The sequence below is a fragment of the Conger conger genome, chromosome 2 (assembly GCF_963514075.1).
Source record: "Conger conger chromosome 2, fConCon1.1, whole genome shotgun sequence".
In the NCBI taxonomy this organism is placed as follows: Eukaryota; Metazoa; Chordata; class Actinopteri; order Anguilliformes; family Congridae; genus Conger; species Conger conger.
This window is the reverse complement of record NC_083761.1, coordinates 14,032,196-14,055,043: the sequence shown is the minus strand read 5'-3', so window position 1 is coordinate 14,055,043 and position 22,848 is coordinate 14,032,196. Positions and strand designations below refer to the sequence as shown.

General features: G+C 41.0%; 1 protein-coding gene across 2 annotated transcripts in view; it reads right to left on the bottom strand.

The window, feature by feature from the left end:
* prkg1b (protein kinase cGMP-dependent 1b) overlaps nucleotides 1–22,848 on the bottom strand; it is a 125,792-nt gene that overhangs the window by 37,710 nt on the left and 65,234 nt on the right. For both annotated transcript variants that reach the window (XM_061231344.1, XM_061231343.1), the window contains exons 4-5: nucleotides 13,838–13,943; nucleotides 8,821–8,884 (exon numbers count right to left, since the gene is read on the bottom strand). In XM_061231344.1, coding sequence (XP_061087328.1) covers nucleotides 8,821–8,884; nucleotides 13,838–13,943 — 170 coding nt within the window. The remainder of the gene's footprint in view (nucleotides 1–8,820; nucleotides 8,885–13,837; nucleotides 13,944–22,848) is intronic.

The window sequence follows — 22,848 nt, the reverse complement described above, 5'->3', positions numbered from 1 at the left end:
CCCCCAGCGATGTGTGGTGAGCATTCTGGCGCAAAATGGTTGCCATTGCATCACTCAGGTGGGTGATGCACATTGATTATGCTTTGAGTCTGAGTAAATATATCCATATATCTATCTATCCATCTAGTGGCTAAGATACATGACTGGAAGTGACAAAAAGATCTGCACAGGTGTTGGGCCCTTGAGGAAGGCCCTTAACCCGACATTGCTCCAGGGGTGATTTCCCCCTGCTTAGTTCTAATGAACAAGTCACTTTGGTTGAAAGCATCAGCTACATAACAAATTATTATTATTAGATACACTGTACTGGCTAAAAAGCGAGGGATTCCTGCATTTCTGAAGTCCAAACCTGCATATTGTGAGTGAAAACACACACAGAAGATAGCCTTCCTCTCAGCTGTGGGCTGTGAATCAGCAGACGGACACAAAAGGCAGAGGGACAGCTCAATCGGTCGGCTTGGCCTTGTGTCTCGCCTCGCCGCGACAGATTGGTAGGTGAAATTACAAATACCTGCACGCTGCTGATAATTACAGACTCAGCGCGAAGGCCCCCGCTATTCATGGAAATGAAGCAATTTATTTATCTGAGGAGGACGTCTTCAGACTCTGAGCAGCCGTGCACCGACACGAAAATGAACAGAGTAACCCCTTCCTTTTAATCAATGTTGTCTTTTCTGTTGTTTGTTCATTTGTCCGCACCTTTTACTTAGCCAAAAGGAGATAGTAGCCTCAAAAAGGGAGAAACAGTAGCACATTGTTCAAGCCGGTTAACTATGCTAGGACTATAAAGTGCTCAACAGCCAGGACAATTAATAAGTACCTGGACAACTTCACAGAGACAAGCCTGAAATAAGGAACACAGGAGCACGGGAAGCTCAGTGCAACAGGGGGAAAGACAGACATGCTGTCTTCCTCAATGAGCCCCTCCAAAGCCTTCTACAGGCAGAAACACAGCTGGTGTGGCTAACAACCAGCAGCAGACCTCCAGGGCTCTCCAAAGGGTCTGTGTGACAGAGCTCTCCTCCCCACCAGTTCGGATTTCACAGAGTGGCTTCATCTCCGGCCTGTGTCAGGGCCCGGCCGCCACCTCTGGGTGACACCGCCTCGTCTTTCGTGAGGGGGGGGCGAGGGGGCGGAAGTGGGGGGGGGGGGGGGGGCAGGATCGTTGTCAGCAAAGCGCTGACAGCAGCACATACAGGATGTCCATCAGCTCTCCCCTGATCACCAGATAGCAGCTTCCTGCTAGAGCTAACCGAGCTAATGTCACTTTTAGCATGTGTAAAATGCCAAACCAATAAAATGACCAATGTCTGGTCAAGGTATTTGTTTTGCACCAACCACTGGTTCTTGTTAATACTTTGGCTAAAATGTCAGTAATGAAGCCCTAACAGCACAAACGATTCAACTTAGCTGTCTGTTCCACTTTTGCACAGACTATTAACAATCATTTTAGTCAAGCAAGAGCACAAAGCAACTATTAGACTGAATTACTTGAAATAAAAACTTTGTGACATGTTAAATGTGCAAAGCATTAAGCAGAAAATGAAAAACTATCTGTGAGCGAAGCAATACGGAATCTTCAAGTCTTCATCCAACAGTTAATTAGGATGGACCAATCTTCAAAGTGAATGTAAACCTCACATTGCATTTTAGACCATGGAATGCTCTAGAATGAAGAATTGAACAAGGCAGTTTCAGTACTGATTTACATAAAACTACACAAGATACAATTAGCAAATTTGTCATGTATTTTTCCATGGAGAAAAAAATGCTAATTTCTGATCTGAAAAATGCCTAACTATTGAGCAGAAAACAATATTCCATTGTTAAATGTCTTTGCTAGCTTGAGGCCTGTCTGCAGTGTATCGATTAGTACCATCTGCTCAATGATTTTTCTCTTTTTCTCTCTCTTGCTCACTCACTCCCTCTCTGTCCCTCCCTGTCATAAAGAGCATTTGATATCTGTTCAGTAGATAAACAATTTCAACAGAAGTGGTCACCGCAAACTAGGCTGACTGCAAGTCGCCCATCCAGAAAATCAACTACTGCACCCCATTGCCCCTCATACACAAATTGGAAAACTATGAACTTTGACACGGTGTGCTTCATATCACCCAGAACAGTGTGGGAACGTTCGCCCACTCCCCCATACAGCCCAGATGTCTGGAGTCCAAGATAAATTCGGAGACATTCCAAAAGCTGCTTAGCTACTCTTTGTAAAAAGGCATTTGTAAAACGGAAAAATCATCATATGTTATTCATGAACATATTTGTAGTCCTTTGTTTTATTTATTTTACTTTGTGACCCGTGCTCATGAACTTCTATTTCATATCCGGCACGAGTTCATGCTAAACAGCCTCAGTTTCCAGCTTTACTTTTAGTGCATGCTTGTTTATGCAGGACTGTATTTACCCAGAAAACCTAAAACGGCAATCTGGGGTCCAGTAACAAAGGTTTGTAATAAAGGTTTGATTGCTTTCTGCAGGCCCATTCCGTGTGTGCTACTGTAAAAGTAAGTGTTTGAAAAAGCACAGAAATATAATGATGACTGCTACACAATTAACTTATATGCTGTCGAATCAAAACCCAACTCTGGTTGGGATCCTATGATTTCTTATTAATACGCAATAAACTTGAGAGCCTGTACTCATGCCCTCAATACACTATGTTCAGACAGACATGAAGACAGCAATGTGGAGGTCAATGTGGAGATCAGGTGGGTTTGCCAAGCCAGTTTTCAAAGATGTTTTATCAAACTACACTTTCAAATCGAACCTCAAAGGTCAGCTTTGACAGAAAACTATTCCTCTTGAAGTTTGATGGCCATATTATCAACTTGGTTTCATGCCCTTTCCGTTGACTGGTTGGCATCTTGCCACCGTGACATAAAGAGATAAGACCAGGTCGAAACTTCTGAAAGGGGTATCTTTAATTTAAGTGCAAAATGCCAGTGGCCACCCAACCAAGAACAGATACATTGCATAAATTACATCTGTTTATTTATTTTTTCAGCGATACCCATTTTGAGGTTGTAGCTGAAGAGTGAATATGAGTTGCTGAATGAGTGTACTGCAGATATATAACATGTATGATAATCCAAACACAAGAACACAGCATGCGCCACGAAACACATCGTACACGGTAATGTGGTGCGACCAATTCCTCTTTTGATCCTCAGACATATGTTAATACCGGAGAAATGCTGAGTCAGCAATATATTCACCGAGCAAACCAAGACAATTATGCAGTTCACATTTATCTGTTTACATCTGGCATAGTTTACTGCTGAAATGTATAAATATTCATAAAATGAAGAATACATGATGATTAGAGCAGAAGGCGCATTCTCAATGACTGATAAAGCACTGTGGGATGGATCAACGGATTCAGAGCCACAGAAATAAATGAAGTGCCTTCTAATGAAAGCCAGAGACAAGATACAAGATAAAAAAACAAGACTCTGAAAACGAGTTGAATCTTTTCTTTGTTGGCATCCTGTTTTGAAATTTTGAAAAAGGCATGAAAATTGGATTGCTATTTATCAACATAATTGTTTTTCTGCATTCATGGGTAATGATACCATCAAGTCATGATGACTTGCGACCCTGTTTTAAAAAGGGGTGTATATATTAAAATTGGACTATTGTGGAATTTTGTGGACAGAGAAGTTTGTTTATTTTAGTTAGCAGGAACTTTAACACCACTCCGACAGCCTTACGGGGGCAGCCATGCACATAATAGCTCATCTAAATGAGAACTCCATAAGGGTCCCACACACAGTAAGCCGTTCACACTGATATTAATAATTTACTGCCACTGCTGCAGTTCTTGCAGCCGATCCATTGTGGAACATCTTATTATAATCTAAATCTACAGTGTTCATACGGCTTGTGTCCTGGGGAGCAATGTTCAAAGGGATTCCCTCGACGTAAGGAAGCTGTGGAGCCGTTACGCTACGCAGCAGCACCAAGCGTGAAGTATTGAGTGCTGATTATGTTAGCTTGCGTGCGTGATATCCTGACCTCTGGAAGGAGAAAGACCGCAGACCTGGGTGAGAGAGACCTGCGGAGGGTCACTGACAGAAGCAGCTCATGAGAAAACTCCTCTCCACTAGTTTTTCATATTTTGTCAATGACATGGAAAAAAACATATGGGAAATATACTGTATTTTGAATAATTGGCACTAAAATAATAAAAATGTTATTATTTTATTTATGCCACTTTTCATATATTCTTCTAATAGGAAATATATTTGAGGACCGGGGTTTGATTCCCGGTCCTGCCAAAAGCCAAGTTTGGCATAATTGGCTCGTTGCTCCAGAGGGAGGGACTTGGCAGGGTTAGCCGATCGCCGCGCACAACAGCACCCCAGGCGCCTCGGAATCACGGTCACGAGCATGAGACGAGACGGCTTGAAGAAGGTGTATTGTTATTGGATCGCCAGATCCCTTTGGGCCGCCAAGGGACAGGGTGTGGGCAGTGTATCCCCCAGCTAACACTAATTGGATTAGATGGGGTACAATTGGCTACCAAATTGGGAGGAAAAGAGAAAAAACAGAAATATATTTAAAATATCCATCCATCCATCCATCCATCCATCCATCCATCCATTATCTTAACCCGCTTATCCTGAACAGGGTCGTAGGGGGGCTGGAGCCTGTCCCAGCATACATTGGGCGAAAGGCAGGAATACACTCTGGACAGGTCGCCAGTCCATCGCAGGGCACACACACCATTCACTCACCAATCAGCCTAACCTGCATGTCTTTGGACTGTGGGAGGAAACCGAAGTACCCAGAGGAAACCCACGCAGACACGGGGAGAACATGCAAACTCTGCAAAGAGAGGCCCCGGCCGACGGGGATTTGAACCCAGGACCTCCTTGCTGTGAGGCGGCAGTGTTACCCACTGCACCATCCGTGCCGCCTATTTAAAATATATACACGTATAGATATATATACACATATAAATGGCAATATATTTGAAACAATTGGCAATATATGTTTTCAATATATTGGGAAGAGATATGTGGGAAGGTTCCTCCATGAAATGGTTTGTTTACTGGCTTCATTATCAAACTCTCATTTTGTGAAGGTGTAGCTTAATTACATTTCAAGAGTGGTTTCCACCTCATGATGAACGTGAACCGCAGGCCGATGCTGCAATCCTGCCACTTCCTGCTAGAGCAGCAATTAATGCAAATTACCTCACTGTGACAGTTGGTTTGAGCAATATCTGACACGAACTAGTTTGAATAGATGAATTCTTCAAATACTTTTCACTTTCCATAAACCGTACGTTGTACATGGAGTAGAACTGTGAGAGAGCAGAGCTGGATGATGACAAATGGCTTCATACTCAAAAGAGACAAGGTGACATTTGGGACCATGGATTTGTAACATTAGTTCAAGCCAGAAAGAAATTGGGTGATTGTTATCACATTACTGCTATTGATATTCTGAATGATTACTGTGCACTAGCAGCACAGTGCGACAATACCCACCCCACCCCCACCACACCCCACCCCCAGCCTCCAATGTGTGGATGAATGAGTGTAATCTTTGAAAAGTAAGACTGAGGATTGATGGAGCTGTTGTGACGGTGGATTACACACAGACTTTCAGGGAGAAAGGGCCCTGACCTCTTCACACTCACTGCAGGTGACTCACCAGCTCTCCTTCAATCTAAATTAAATATACCGCAAATATATTGGAATAAAATATATTGCCAACAATTTGCTATACTTCACAATATGGGCAATATGGCAGTGATAGTATATTTCATATTCTCAGTGATGATCGTATGGAAATACTGGCCCATTTTTCAGATCCCAGACTCTTTTGGGTCCAGTTTAGCTTTGATGCCTCTCTTTTTCCGCTCTCATTTTTTAACGGACACAGGGGAAGAGGTCAATAACCTCCAAGAAATTCTTAATGAAAAAGAAAAGCCCAGTACAAGGAATAGACCTCATAGTTTATTGATTACTCTTCACCAGAGCAAGACACAGTTCATTTCCTGAGACGCTGTATCAATCTTTCATCGTCACATTAAAGAGCGCTTACATGACGCTTCAGCGTAACTGCTAAGGAGAAGAGTTAATGATCACGCACTACCACAGCATCAGCACAAAGATGACATCTGTCAAAAAACAGTACTCTTTGAACACACATGGAAACTATTTTGAAATGTTGGGAGAAATTATTAACAAGCAAGCCTATGCAAGAGCTCTGTGCTTGTGCTGATCCTGTCAAGACCATCCTGCTGCAGAGGACAACAAAGCAAATGTAAATGATGCGGCCCAATTAGTATAGCACACGAATAGCATTTCTGTAATAATAATCAAGTGAAGCCCATTTCACTGATTTAGGCTAAAATTTTACAGAACAGTCAGTCCTTTCTTTATTAATAATTGCAACAACAAAAAAAATTCAACGCTCTTAGAGTTTGCTAAGCAGCCCATTTAATTACATCAAATAAATAACAGCTATTTATGAGATATAGCTATGTAAAGACTGGATAATGTTTCATAATTTGCTGTTTTGTTCTTCTCATCTTTTGCAAAACAAAGTCAAGCCGATGGGCAATTGGGTCTTTAACAACATACACTGGGAGACTGTATGGAAATGGATGCTGTTCTGAGCATAATGAAGCGCTTTTGTCCTAATTCCAGCAAATGTAAAAGAGCCGAAATGGTGACTGCCCACACCAATTTCATGCTAAATGTTCACTGGGCGAACGCAAAGAGTGGAGTTTACAAACCGCTCTTTCACACCCGAAACCTCCAGTTATGGAGGAGAAGATTGAATAACAATCAACGCAAACATTTCGTAATAGACTATTACAGACAAAATGGCAATTTAACGAGAAGTTTTAATAGAAACAGAAATAGAACAAAAAAATGCGAATGGTTCCAAGCCAAAAATAATTCAATTATTTTCAGGCAAGGAGACTGCTAATTAAGCTTACCTACAATTCACAGTCAGAAAACATACGCTAATCTGCGTTGCATATTGCATCATATTCATATTGTAATTCAGGTCTCTGAAAGGCTGACTGATTTTAAATTATGAGTACCAAAAAATGTAAACAGTGCAGAGCTGCAGAGGAAAAGACAATCAGCAAATGCTCGAACACTGTTACTCTGAGACTTCCTGTTTACAAAAACATTCTCTGAATCATTCATTTATTCATGGAACCAGGAGTTTCAGCTGTGAATTTATTTCCCTTTCATAGTAATGCCCTGGGGGTGAGAGGAAGAGAGAGAAGGTGGAACTACATGTCCCATCATCAATGTGCAAGCCTCATATTGCGCTCACGTTTTGCTCCTAATGTGTACTTCTCGCTCCTAGAAGGAACACTTAACGGTTGGAAAGTGCTTAAAGATGGCGGACTTCAATCAATTCTCAGGTCAGGAGCAAGGTAAAGAAAAAAGAAGAGAAAACTAAGCAATTGGAATGAGACCAGGTTGGTGGTGTCTCATCCCATAGCTTGCTACCATCACTGGACTGGAACACATAACCTGGTGTGGATGGTGCCCTCTACTGGCCACCCAACGCTACTCCCAGCAGCAACAGAAATGGGAAATTCTAGAAGGTTTTTTTCACACCCAGACCGGCTAATCCTCTGCCATTCGGTGAAAGGTCGCACGTACATTTCACATTAATTACATTTAATGGATGTATATTTTAAGCCATTCCCATAATGAAATCTACATGGATTTGAAATGATTTTTGTTGCTATTTCAGACCCTGGGCGGCACGGATGGTGCAGTGGGTAGCACTGCTGCCTCACAGCAAGGAGGTCCTGGGTTCGAATCCCCGTTGGCCGGGGCCTCTCTGTGCGGAGTTTGCATGTTCTCCCCGTGTCTGCGTGGGTTTCCTCCGGGTACTCCGGTTTCCTCCCACAGTCCAAAGACATGCAGGTTAGGCTGATTGGAGAGTCTAAAATTGCCCATAGGTATGAGTGTATGAGTGTATGAGTGTGTGAGTGAATGGTGTGTGTGCCCTGCGATGGACTGGCGACCTGTCCAGGGTGTATTCCTGCCTTTCGCCCAATGTATGCTGGGATAGGCTCCAGCCCCCCTGCGACCCTGTTCAGGATAAGCGGGTTCAGATAATGGATGGATGGATGGATGGATGGATTCAGACCCTGCATTACAAATTCCACTGTCCCTTATAGTAAAGTAATGAACATCCGCACTCGGCACCTCCCCTACATGTTAATGCTGTTCGGGCTCAGTCAGCACAATAATAACACGGTTTATAACAGAAGAAATTGTAGAATGAGGCTAGTTTATTACAGTCTGAAGATAAACAGTCTTAATCCCCTTTAATGGCATAATAATGATCATGCATCTCACTTAAGTCACTCATGCAATGAACAGGCCAGGCCACTGAGTGGAAACACTCACACCCAGATGAAGTATGAAAGCTCTTCCCATACTTTTAAAATATAATGGTAAATACATTTCACAGTAGTATAATATATTACCATATCTTTTTTTTTGGCCTTATGCCGTGAAGTATAGCTAGTATATTCTGTAATATGCTTAATTTTAATATATTTTCAGTACATCCCATTTCGGTAAGGGTTAAGCGCTATAGTAGCATTGTATTGTAATTTAGGTGAGATATGATATCATAGGCGTGTCTTCACCATCACACTGTGTTCTTTATGCTGACATATATATTTTTAGTTTAATGCATTTTATGAATGACCACAGACAGGGAGTACACAGACAACCCACTGTTTTCCCATTGCACATGAAAACTGTTTGTCTTTAAAGAACTGAGCGATAGCAAACATCCGCGATGCCTTACCTCCTCGAGTACATCGGCAAGCTTGCTCAGGATCTCTTCAGGTAGACCTTGAAAGGTAGGTACACTGTTTGAGAGAGAGAGAGAGGGAGTGAGAGAGAGCAGAGAGAGAGAGGGAGAGAGAGGGGGAGAGAGGGAGAGAGAGAGTGAGGGAAAGACAGGGAGAGAGAGAGAAAGAGAGAGAGGGAGAGAGAGACAGGATTGAGTAATTGAGCATTAGGTATTCAGCCTAAAACCCTGTTCCACACGTGCCTAAAAGGTCAGTGTAAACAGCAGCAGGGAGAAACAGTGCCGTGCCTTCAGCTGTGCAGTTTTAGGACACATCTCATCATTCATCTGGCCTTACACATCGACACATTCATTGTGAAAGTGGCGATTGATATATATTGATCTTCGCACCCAGTCAGGAAGGGCCCCTCACACTCAATGAGTTCACTGGCGAGTTATGGAGCTATGCTACATACAGTTCTTAGATGCAGCACTCAAAAAATATGCAACTCTCAGGCTGTGACCCAATACTCCAAAAAATATTTTATCCTCCTATCCTCCCCTTCTCTTATCTCCCCATCCACCAGTGGAAATTTGTATGATAGCTCAAGGCCCCGGTATTCAAAAAAACATCTCAGAGCCAAATAGACCCTGCACTCACGGAAGTAGAAGAAGAAAAACTGGATTTTAAGAGAATCTTCACATTGCCTGAACCTTTTTCAAAGTAAAATATTTTCAATGGTGCCTAGGACATGAACACTCTTCTCAGACCCAGTAAGGGCTCCGTTCAAGGGCTGCTTAAGCAGAAACTGTGGATAGACTACCTCATTCCCCGCGCTCTTCAGCTGGAGAGTGAGATTAAGCAGGAGATAGCAGTCAACCCATTCATGCCACCCTCCCAGGAAAGCACAGGCTCACAGGCCAGACCTTGCTTTGCTTTTCATTCCCCCCACATCAGGATCTCTTCACCCAAAGAGACACTGCCGTGGAGCTATCGCAGGAAGTCCTCAGCTAATAATCTTTTACCGTTTGCTGCCTGATGCCTGTCATTTTCTTTGAAGTTTCTTTGTTGACCCTCCTATTATGTTTGGGGTCAATTTGACGCCATTCACTGTTTGACATATCTTAAAAAACAGTCAATCTTTTTTTCATTCTTGATACTGCATGATTTTCTTTTATGTTCTATTTTTGGTGGGATTAAATAGTAAAAATGCAACAAACATAATGCTTTGTTTTCAGAAGTCCTGTACCAACCTTGCATGTGTTGACCCTCTGTAACTGTATAAAATGGCAAAAAATATACAACCATTTTTATTTTTTATTTCAGATTTCTTTGTGGATGATTCTGGTGGCACTTTCCCATATAAGTGCCAAATGTTCAGTTCCTGTACCTCAGGCTATAAATGAGATATTTCTCACAAATCTTTCATATTTATGGATGAAAGGCTAGTCATTTGGAAGACAATAAGAAGGCAACACTTTCTTTTGGAATAATTTTGCATTTATTTAATCTGCTGGCATCAATTTGACCCAAAACATAAAAGTGATCATAAATTCTGAAAAGGGTTACGAAAAAAAAAGAGATAATTCTCTTAATTATATATCGGAAAACAAATGAAATAGATATTTTGCTTTATTATTACTGTAAGAAAAATACACATATGGCAATGTAGGTGACTGTTCTCTGTTACGTCTTTTTATTTAAAAATCTCTTTTAGAAAGAAACCGTTTAAAAAAAATGGATTAAAAGAGCGGCAAAATCCTGAAATGCTACTGTCGTGAGAATCCTAAAATCCGGATTTGTGAATGGAGTAAAAATATCCGTGCTCTAAAAGTGAAGACAAAGGGCGCTCGGAAGCATTATGGTAAACTCCAGTAAGCGTCTCCATTAACATGTCATAACGGAAGAGGCAAAGCAAGATTATTGATTTACATGAAGAGGCTATAGTCCCTATACTCGTCCGTACCCAGCAATGCACCAAAGGGTTCTTACGTTACCGCTAAAAGCTGACTTCACCAAAATCGATCCCGTCTTTCCTGCCCGTGACATCATCTGTCAAAAGCCTTCCCGTAAAGTGCAATCGAAGGCCTTTGGGGCGGAGCTACGATTAGGACGCCAAGTCTTTTGTCTTGCTGGATTGTCTATTTTATCATTTTTTTAAGCATTTTTAGCAGACAGAAGAGAGTCTGAGTTACTGCTGTATATGGTCACGAATAGCATCAAAACACATACTGTACAACTCACTGATGCATCAAACCAGCACAAATGACAGAAGCAGGCCAACATATACGAACATATATTTACAAACATAGCACGCACATGCATGCTGATGCAAGTCAAGTTGAGAAAACCTCATTCAAAGGTTTGATTGCAGCATTAATGACAATGCAGAGTTGACACACTACTTCAACAGACAACGGAAGCCGTAACAGCTCCAGCGAGCCCTTTCCATGTAGAGATGCTTCTTAGCATCAGATTTCATCATCCAGTCCTGGAACTGCACGCAGAGCAACCCTTCACCCCAAGACATTCAGAAGTCACTGCAGACCTCTAGTGGCATTATAAAGAACACTCTATCAGTTACAGAAGGTATCTCCTGTCATCTCAACATGCTTAACTAACTGTGTGCAAGGATCTAGTACCTACAAATATATTAACTGACTTTTTCATTCCAATATGAATTGGTGATAAGTAATGTAGTTGTTAACATGACTTAATGATGCATGGAACCTTACTGTAAAGTGTTCAGCTGCATTGTGAAAATGTAAAACCAGCCCAGGTGTGATAAGATGCTTGCTTGAGTGTTCTTCCAACTGAATCTACAGAGAAATGAATGTTGGCAACATACATATTTCGCTATTTCCTTCCACATATACATAGGTATTTCCTACAGTTTATTTCTTATGTACCACTTTCCTATAATTGCTTTCCATATATAGTGCTTTCCTGAGAAAGGTGCGAAAGGGAAAAGAGATGCAAGCAATGGCCAAGATTCAGTCAACAGTTGTCCTTAACTTTGATTCATGATTACATACAAATGTTTGTTATTTTCTTTTCCAACACAGTTCAGTGAGTTTGCCCACGGCTGCGTGCTTCTTGGCAAGAAAAAAGCATCAGTCAAAGTCAACAACAAAAGTTGATGTATCCAAAGACAAATGCCTTTCAGGCTTTTAGGCAAGTCTCTTTATTGCCTGCATTTACTGGAAGGTAAAAGGATTGAAGTAAATACCAAGAACAGAGGAAGAAAAATTTAACTTCCTGGTATCCCAGGATTATCCTTCTGTGAAGAAAACATGGACAATGGAAGGAGAGCAGCTCTGCTTTGTATCGCAAACTTCAGAACCTGCCGGAATATCTGCTCCTTGGTGTGATTAATGGACTTTCATGACTTTCCCTCCATGTTTTTTGCCCTAGCGACAGAGTATTTCTGTACCTAGCGCATGCCATCCACCTAAGGAATATATGAAGAAGGATAATTTATCAAAGTATAAGAGGTTTCATATTTTAAGCAAAGTGCATGAAGCGCCAACAGTACAGCGCGATATGGATTCTGTAAGAACTGCCCCCTATCCTACAAGAAAAGGCTTGGAGCGTGTTCTATTGTGTTCAACTGTTCAACTGTACCCCTACGGGATTTTTCCAGGATACGTATAGTCAGGAGCATATCAATATTTTGTCCACCCAGAAACACAAATGAAACCAAAATGTATTGAAAATTTAAACCCTTGAATAGAATATTTCTCATTAACATGCTGTAAAATTCAATATTGCTTTCAGATTATATAAGATGACAAATATAGTTCCAAACTGCTGATATTAGCATGCAGATAAAACTAAACATGACATACTGCATGGAATGTAAAATTGTTATTACAAGGAAGTTAAATAACTGCACTGCTCATTAAACCACTGAGGGGAAAATAAATCCACATTTATTAAATTCACTATTCTTCTATTCGGAAGACTTGGGCCCCTAAGACTCAGTCAGACGTGAAGAACAACAACTAATGCTGGCTATCCATTACGTAACTGGCTAGACATCCAAGACATCGTTTAAATATGAACTGTATGTACCCATTTGTCGAAAAGGAAGTTCCAAATTCAAATATATCGTAGATGTTGTGGAAAAGGTTATTATTTTCTAGATAAAATATTGCAAGGTGTTATGACTGACAGTTATTCGCTGATAAGGACATTACAGCCAATACATATTTATTAACAAACTACATAAATATAAAACCACATAAAAACATGAGAAAATGTCAGCTAAGTAATCTTGGGACAGTTAAGCAGAGAGCAAAATTGATGATAGGAATTCAGAACTTGTTACTTGATTGGTGCTTGACTTGACTCCCCTTTAAAAAAAAAAGAGTCATCTGATATATAATTTAATGAGCTGAGAATTAGAATGTTCTATCTGCGTTCTGAGAGTTTTGAGATTGAGCATCAAAGATTCCAAAGTGAATGGGCTCCAAGCAGATACGACTTCTAAATGTTGAATTTTTCATACTTTTAAAGAGTATTTTTGTATAAAACTTGAAACATGCATTTAGTGCCCTATAAACAACATATTTATGACACTAACTCATTTTTGTAAGAAATGTCAGCTAGAACCATATCATTCTCAGCTCACGATTTATGACTGTAATTTTTCACATGATATAGCACGGATTCCTGGGCTATACCGAACCAGCACTGATGTAGAAAGACATTACACAGTAATGTTTCATGCTCTTTGATGAGAATTTCTTTCATCTGTCATACTAGCGCAACAATGTGCGCGTCTGCCTTTAATAAGCGATATATACTTCGCCAGATTTGACGAGCTACCCCTCTTTTTTGTCAACCATTATGCAAATGGCGGAACTGATGATGAAAAGAACGAGGAGGAAGGAGATGCACAGTTTCCAGTGGAGGGCCAGGCGGGTGGGCGCACTGTGGGGGTGGGGGGGTGGGGGGGGGATTTCAGTCTGCAGTGCATCCACAATGAGAAGAGTGGAAGAGGAGAGGAGAGGAAAAGAGCGCTCTCACCTTTTCAGAAACTCCATGTACTCGGCGTGCTTGATCAGCCCCGTCCGCATCATGATGGTCTGGAAACATTGTCTGTCGATGGCCCATAGCTTCACGTTGGTCAGGGCTGGAGAGAGAGAGAGAGGGAGAGGGAGAGGGAGAGCGAGGGAGAGAGAGAGGGAGAGGGAGAGGGAGAGGGAGAGAGGGAGAGAGAGAGAAATGTCACACTGCTGGTGTGACTGGCTAACACCACTCAAGCGCTTGGGACGATAATCAAATCAAAGGAGTCCTAAACGATCTAAATGAGTCATCTCACAATGGTAAGGAACGTCCCAGAAGAGTGCTTGGGCAGGTCATCCTCTTATCACATTGTTTGTGTTCAGGCTGGTTATTGTGGCCTCTTAAGCAAATGTGTGAAATGAATACATAAAAGGAAGGAAGTCATTAGGAATAGATTTGAAAAATGTCAGCAGAGGATACTTTTTAGGCAGTTTTAATAGGACACAGAGAGTCATTATCATCCTCCACTTTGAAGTGAGGCAAGCTAAAGTAGCAGGCTAGATCTGAAAACCTAATGTCCATCTAATTGACAACCAAAAACACGACTTTCTTCCTGAAATCTGCGGGCTTCTCTTCTTTGAAAATGATCAACTGTTTATCTTACATTCATTATTCAAGATAATTAGTCCAACATGAAAACCTTCAATGAATATTTGAAAATGAATTACAGGGAATGTCTACGTGGATGCACTCAGCTGGCCTGTACAAGGCTGTACATATTTAGCAGGTTTTATTTCCTTTCAGGTTGTTTTACCATTTCTTGCATGCAAGCTTGATTAGCAGGAGATGCAGCGTACTGTACACAGTATACCAAACTGAACATAGCTGGTCAACGGCCTGATCACACATTTCTTCTATCTTTTTGAAGATCTAAGAACAGCGTTTGTAGATCTTCAAAAAGATGTGAGCACTTTATTAGGTATTTAAGTCTTCTGCTGCTATAGCCTATCAACTTAGAGGTTTGATGCTTTGTGTGTTCAGAGATGCTCTTCTGCATACCACTGTTGTAATGTGTGGTTATTTGCGTTACTGTCACCTTCCTGTCAGCTTTGACCAGTCTGGCCATTCTCCTCTGACGTCTCTCATTAACAAGCCTTTTCTGTCTTCAGAACTGCTGTTCATTGGATGTTTTTTGCTTTTCGCACCATTCTCTGCAAACTCTAGAGACTCTTGACTGTGAAAATCCTAGGAGATCAGCAGTTTCTGAGATACTCAAACCACCCTGTCGAGCACCAACAATCATTCCATGGTCAAAGTCACTGAGATCACATTTTTTCCCCATTCTGATGGTTGAACATTAACTGAAGCTCCTGACCCGTATCTACATGATTGTATGCACTGCCCTGCAGCCACACAATTGGCTGATTAGATAATCGCATGAATAAGTAGGTTTGCAGGTGTTCCTAATGAAGTGCTCAGTGAGTGTACATACAGTATTGCCCTCAATGGATCATTATTCACATAAAAGATGAAGAAATATTAATAATAATATAAAAAGCCAGAAATAGCCGTCACTCCACAGCATTATTCAGATACATTAATGAGGATATCACCACTGCTTTGCGGAAAATTACTTTTAGATGAAATAGCATGAATATACCCTTTAGACCTGCACGGCATGAAGGGGAAATGGCAACATTTGCATAATCTTTCATCATACACGCTGCAGTGTTTAATCCGAAACAATATTTTTATGTTTTCTTAATCTTCTTGTGTGATGAACAAAAGCAATGAAGACTGTCTTCAGTGTCCACACCCACAACTAGCCCTTTATATTGATATGAGCACAGAGTAAAAACATGTCAAAGCTGTGCAAATAAAACACTAGAAAGCATACAGGTCAACCCACTCAGCCTTGATTTATGAGCACCATCTTTACTCTATTTTAAACTGAGACCAGATCACTGGGGTATTACACTTTGGACATGGAAGCACATTGTCATCCTAGTTAATACATCTGGGACTCAGAAGTAATTACTGCATAAAAAATGACAAAAAAAACTAGCTGAGTTATTGTAAACAAGCCTGGTTTAAATTATTCACTTTCGGTCATTACAGCATTTATTTCTCGATCAATAACATCTTGCTCTTCGGGGAGCAATCAAGCAAAACACAAGCATTTTATTATGTGAGCTCAGGATGTATTCCTATAAATCAATTGTAGTCTTGGTGGAAGTGTGCAACCCAGGAGGGTGACATAACCCCTACTCCCTTGGGCACTCAGCCACTTCGGATAAATCCGTCATGTGGGATTGATCAAAGACTGTGGGACATAGTGTAAGCATGATTTCTGAACATTATGCATTAATGTTTCTGCACTGTGGGACTTCTCTTGGGGGATGGGAGACTGTAGCCCATGTAAAGGCATGAGGTTGAGACACTGAAACGAGCTGAATATCCGCTTGTAGTCACATAACGCTAATGCTAACCCACGGGGAGCTGCTGTTCAAAAGAACGTCAATGGATGTGCCTATATTGTGGACAGGAAATAGATGCAGCTCCAAGAAAAAGCGCTGCTAAATATAATTCAGCCCTCGTGTGAACCATTACAGTCCTTCCTCCATTTTAATAACAAAGATGAAGTACAATAAGTCTCAAAGTCTCAAGGCTATGGACACATCAGCAGATTTCTTTGCCTCAATTAGTTTTATCAGTTGTACATGGCATAGATATCTGCACTGAGTAATCAAATTCTGCATAAACTTGAACTGCACTGAAACGGTTTGAGAGCAAGGGATATGGCTGAAATTGACTTAAATGATTGCAGTTAAATATGAAACTACTTAATGGCAGCCATCCTAATCTCTAGTTATATTAGGCCTTCATTATTAACTGCTGGAGTAGCACAAGATACCTTAGAAAATCAGTGTGCATGCTCTATTGACTGGTATGGTGCACAGTGTCAATCTTGGGTTCCAAAACAAAGTGGAAATTATCGTACCCAATTATTTTGTGCAAGATTTTCGCAAAACAAAACAGACCAAATCAGTTTCAATGGTGCAGAACCTGGCCTTGAACCCCCCTTTTATGTTTCTGGGGAATGACGCATTTAAGACTCCACTGCCACAGATATGTTAGGGTCACAGAAAGACCTGATTAAACTCCCTTCGTCTACAGAAGACAGACAATGCGCTCTGTTTGGACTAAGCCAGAAAATGCTGTGGCTTTGATGTGAGCTAGGCTTCTGAGCGCTTCTTTATTAGCAGTGCTAAACCATTTCCTTTGTGCGATGGTTCAACCACTCAACTAAGGTATAAATTGCTATATAAACAAAAGTTGATTTTGCAAAAAAAATGTTTCGAGAAAGTGTGCCGGATTCCTGAGACTCTAACAATGTGAAGAAAAAGCACTATCCCAGAGAGACCGTTTTGCTGATGTGGCTTTGCAGCATAAAAAAGAATCCTGAACACCACGGTTCAGTCTTGGTTTTGGGTGTTCACTGCATTTCCTTTTGGATATGAAGATGAATGTTTACACAGTGTTGTTTTTTAAATGATGCTTATCAATAAAGGCCCAGTCCCTCTGGCACCCCAGCTGACATTGTTAGAGCCATGCTCGCTCATTTTCACTCTCTCTCTCGCTTCTCTCTCTCTCTTATTCGCTCTCTCTCCCTATTTCTTTCCTTCTGTCTCAGGGGAAAGTGGAAATGACACATTGTTTCCACAATAGCACCAAGCAAGAAGAGCAAAATAATTATCAGAAAATGTCAGAAAGCTCTCTCTGTATTCTCAGAAAAGAAGGAGTCTAAGTGGTCTCCATTAAAGTCACTGTTTAGTCATCAGCCTCCCAGGCCCTTCACCCAATGCCAATTTGCCATCTATACTACCACAGAGAGGAGAGAAATGACAACAAATGGCAAACAAGTGCCATCCTTCAGGAGCCCCCATATAGCCCCAGCTAAAGCAGAAATAGAAAAAAAAAAACATAATTATCAGGCAAAAATGATCAGCAGTTGAGTCACTAATGACACAGCTGTTTCTGTTGATTAAAAGAATTCCAATATTAAATCCAATCCCACTGCTACTATTCAGTGGAAAAAAGTTATTTGAAATTGGATCATTTTTAAAAGGAATTCCAATTAAATCCATTCACAGGCAGAAACAACATTCGGGCCTAGTTGTTGCAGTTGGTGGGGGTTAGTAATACAGTACCTGGGCATGAAAAATGATATTAAATGTGAAATGTCCATGACAGGCAAATGCTCAGGAAAAAACGCTTTTTCAGGAGGATGTAAAGCCCACTAAATATCTCGCCAATTTTCGGCAATGAGTCGGCTGGCTCAAAAAATACACCAGGTGTGCCAATTGGTTCTGGATGGAAATAGCATGCAGCTGTATCCCACAGACCTACATGTACCATTTCTGTGAGTTATTACTGAAAGCGCTTTAAATTCTGACCCAATCACCGAGCAGGATGATCAGTGAGGCAGTTTGATGATGATTTCAGTTTCTGTACGCCAGGAAACTGTGGCAGTAGGCCATAGGCCACAATTTCACCACTCATTAAGCAGAAATTAGCAGGAAAGTATAAAAGTAGATCATAGCTTATTTATAGAGCTTATATACATATCCTCAAATGGAAATGTAGATGGTAGTACTCAGATTTGACAAGATTGCCTGATTTTAATAAAACAATGGCATCTTAACTTCATAACTGTCCAAACCAATGCAGCTAAACTCAAGAAGCAGTAGCAGAAGTTTGTCTTCCCGGTAGCCACTCTTCACTGCATCTGTTTATTGAGTTTTATGGAAGAACAGAGTTGAGTAACCCTGTTTATTTATTCACCCACTCTGTAAAGATGAGTCCAGCATGCCTGCTTTCTATACAGATGAATCTTTTTCCCAGGAACATCGGGCTAGCGTCGGGTCAGTGTGTCCTGACTTATCTTGTAAAAAAGATACACTGTGCTGTACATAGTCTGGAGGAATCACAGCAGTTATGTGTTGCCAGATGCTAGAACGGCTTAACATGACACAGCGGTTAAACTGGAAAAAGTAGCTGTTCTGTTTTCAAAAGTAAAGGGAGATCTGTAACAAGTATGACTACATAATGCCTTTCAATTACTGTGCACTCTGACCACCTAATTAACAGTGAATCTGAGATTATGGTACTTCAATTATGGTCATTTATGTTATTTTAAATAATGTTCGAATGGTTTATATTAGCAGCTGACAGACAAAAGTAATAACAGCCGGTGTGAGATGGGTCATTACACCGCATAATAACCCCATGGTTTGACTCTATTGAAAGTACTTCATGTAGTTCCCTTTATACAGTGTCTGTTCAAAACTACAGTAGTGGTGAACCAAATTTCAGTCAGTCAACATAGCAGTTCCCCCGGTAACATTTCATGCTGTAACACCAATGTGGTAACTCAGTCCCTGTGTTCCTCTTCTTTGAATCAGGTTAATCCTGTCTGGTTCAATTAAGACAACTGTAAGCATTAAAAAAGGCATAATTTGGGACAGCTCAGATGACAATTATCTAACCATAAGCCTTTCTTGAGTTAAATTTGAGTCCTATATCATTCTTACATAATAGTAGGATAATAGCCTGCACTGTTTCTTCACATGAATCTGACACATTGTGTGGTATTAAACATTCAGGAAGCTAGTATTCATGAAATTAAGAGGTAATGACAGAGACAGGTACAATCAGAACACAGCAAATATAAATACTTCAGTAGTCAGACCTATATTTAAACAGAGAATTCGCTCTCACAAATTCAGGATTAAGTACAAAACAGAAAACTCCACTTGCTCCACTTGTTGCTATGCTTGTAACTACCGAAGCCGTTGCCTGCATCTCATGCCAGCTGGTATATCTAACGGATTCGCTGCGGCCTTCGTCCCTCTGAGCATTGGAGAGCAAGAGAGTAACAAACTGGTTCATTTTGGTCACAGGCTGAAGCGCTGTCACTGTTCCAGTTCCTGCCAGTGCAATTACCCAGCAGCCCCCGCTTCCAAAGCCTGCAGCTGCAGTGTCACGGGTTCGGCAGCAGATATCATCGCGTCCTCAAAGGCAGCTCTTCCCTCGCGCTCCTCAACCCTCACAAAACGAAGCCGCCAAAAACGGCGATTCGCCGGCGCCCCCGCCAGCAGGCCGCTGGCGCTCGGTATGGCGCGCTTCCCGCCACGAACATCCTGCGGGCCGCAGGCTCTCAGAGGCACGGAGAGGAAACAGCATCACCGCGGGGTTAATGGCTTTCAGCTGGCCGTGAACCCTCACCCTCAAACTCCTGCACTCTATCCAAGGGAGAACACGCTCTGGGATTGTAGTTCTCACACCCGGGAATGTATGTCAGATGACGTTAATGTGTTGGGAATTAGAAACTCAAAATGAAAGGAATAATAGTTTTATTATTACTTAACCAAGCTCTCAAGAAAGTTCTCAAATTGAATGGACCCAGTGTACCCTCTTGAAAAAATCACATGTTCCACAGGGGAACACCAAATTTATGAAGAGTACACATTCATTCATTCATTCATTATCCTAACCCGCTTATCCTGAACAGGGTCGCAGGGAAGAGTACATATGTAAATTATAAAAATAATCCCATTTATAAAATGAGAGCAGAAAAGGGTAATCTACAAGCATGCAATTTGAAGTCTCATGTGAAAATTGTAGCTCACATTAAAAAATATCTGTGACATGTGAACATGTAACGATTCAAATGATCCAATGTGAAAAAGCTAACCCACTTTAGACATTTTAGATTTTAGAGTCCTCCTTCAACTGCACTTACGTTCTCACCTGAGGAGATTTCTCTGAGAGCAAAGCGCAGTAACAAAGGCACAACTGAGAGGCTCCTTGGGATCAATAGCGAATTTTCAGCTTTCATTACGCGTCGCAGCACTTTCCGATTATCGGTTTTACAAGCACACAAATTAATCCCGTCATGCTCGTTTTGGCTAGGGCCACAAGTGGTCCTGTAACTTTCTATTCGTTCATGTCCAGCAAGTCCCAAAAAAAAGTACAGAAGTACAGAAAAAAATGGACTTCTACACTTCAAATCTATAGTCGGCATTTTCAGTTCCAATGATTTGAAGGACATTTATGACATACTACAAAGGTTTATAAAGGATGTACAGAAATGTACTTTGGTCAGTGCTTTGGTTAAGAGCTCTCCTTGTGTTGCGGTGTACGAATCACCCAGACTGGGCTAATGATACAACAAGAACTGTGATCATAACGATGTCCACAGGTCTCTCTAAATTAGAGAGCCTAATCCATCTTTTTTTCTCTTTACGTGTTTTCACTGTTAGGCTCCTCTTGTGTTGTGCAGAACAAGGGGGCTCTCATCATCTAACTCAAGCCAGTACCCAAGCCCAGGTCAGAAAGCTCTCCATGCATTAGAGCACGCTTCCCTATTCCACTCAACACAGAGATGAGTCCTTCACAGACCATCTACACTAGGGGGGGGGGGGGGGGTCTACTCCAGGGGGGTTCTTGTGGACCAACAGGGGTCCATGGACTACATTTGAAAACTACTATATTAGAAAAGCAGGATGTAAACAGGAGACGAGGCCCATTTTTCTATCTAGCATTCATGAGACAGCAGGACACTCATAGGGGACCAATAGTGTTGAAATCGGCAGAGAACAGTAACAAAACAGGCCTTCACTCCACTTGCCCTAGCCCTTAGTTTGACTTTTATTCTCTATGACAAGCAAAACTGTTGGACAAATAAATAAATGTGGTAAAATAAACAATTAAGAAAACGAATGAATGGAGCAAATTAAAGACCTTGATCAAAAATAGAAGTCATCAGAGAAAAAGTCCACAGTTTATACACTAGAGACGTGTAATGTTCATAGCGGATATTTTTTTTGTTCTTGTCTGCCATTCAAAAATGAAAAAAATAACCAGAAATAACCAGAAACTTTTCAGAAATCAGTCATACAGCGCTGTAGCATTCATTTTGTCCTTCTGACCCAGATCCAATTGGGAACTTGAAGGTAGATGCAATGGGCCTCATGCAAGAACATTTTTGTATTCTAATCATACATTTATTAGACTTTTTTTAAATGAAGGGCTCATACAAGTGTGACAAATCGGATTCAACAGACACAGCTAACTGTCCTAAATGTTATAATCAATATAAACGACTGTAGGTGGGCTCCGTTGGATAGATGGCCAATGAGATTACAAGATCAAGGCGCAGCTGATATTTGATTGGGTTCATTTTTGACAAAACATAATAATATGGTGGACCTTTGATAAACTTCGTCTTTTTTCTCCAGAACAATCTACTGAAATACGTTTCTGAAAACATATGAGGTGACAGATAAGCAATGCAGTTCATATTTGATCTGCAACGCCTGTGTGTCAGGCGAGCTGCGCTGACTCTTGTTTACATGACTCCTACAACAGGACCACTCGTCAATGTAGTTCCTACCTCTGGAAAAATTATAAATAAGAGAAAATTGGTGAGTGTCTGCCAAGTTCATACGAGTGGTTCTTGCATGAGGCCCAATGTGTCCACTTTTGACTTGTGAACTGTACTTTACTTGACCTGTGTTCTGAAGTTGTTCCATGACTTTCGGCATGCACTTATTGTCCATCACGTTGAATAAAAGTGTCTGCCAAATAACTGTAATGTAATTCACTGAATAAAATGTTAATTTGTCAATCAATCATCAGCTTGACATAGCAGTCCCCACTGGACAATTTCCCACTGAGCAAATCATTAGTTTAGTTATGGTTTCCACTAAAGCACAGGGTACTTGGCCAGTTGACAAATTAGGTCTTCAAACATTAAACAGAGACAGTTATAATGATACAATACAAGTTCAGATATTTCTTGTCTTTAGGAGCCACTCAATGAGGAAGGCTGCTGAATAGGCAATGATATATTAGACCAATTTTAAAATCTTATTAAAAGTTATAGCTTCATTTCAGGATTTTTATTTAAAATGAGAAATTAATTGTTTTAATAAATGGAGCACTGACAACCCACAGTATGAGTTATG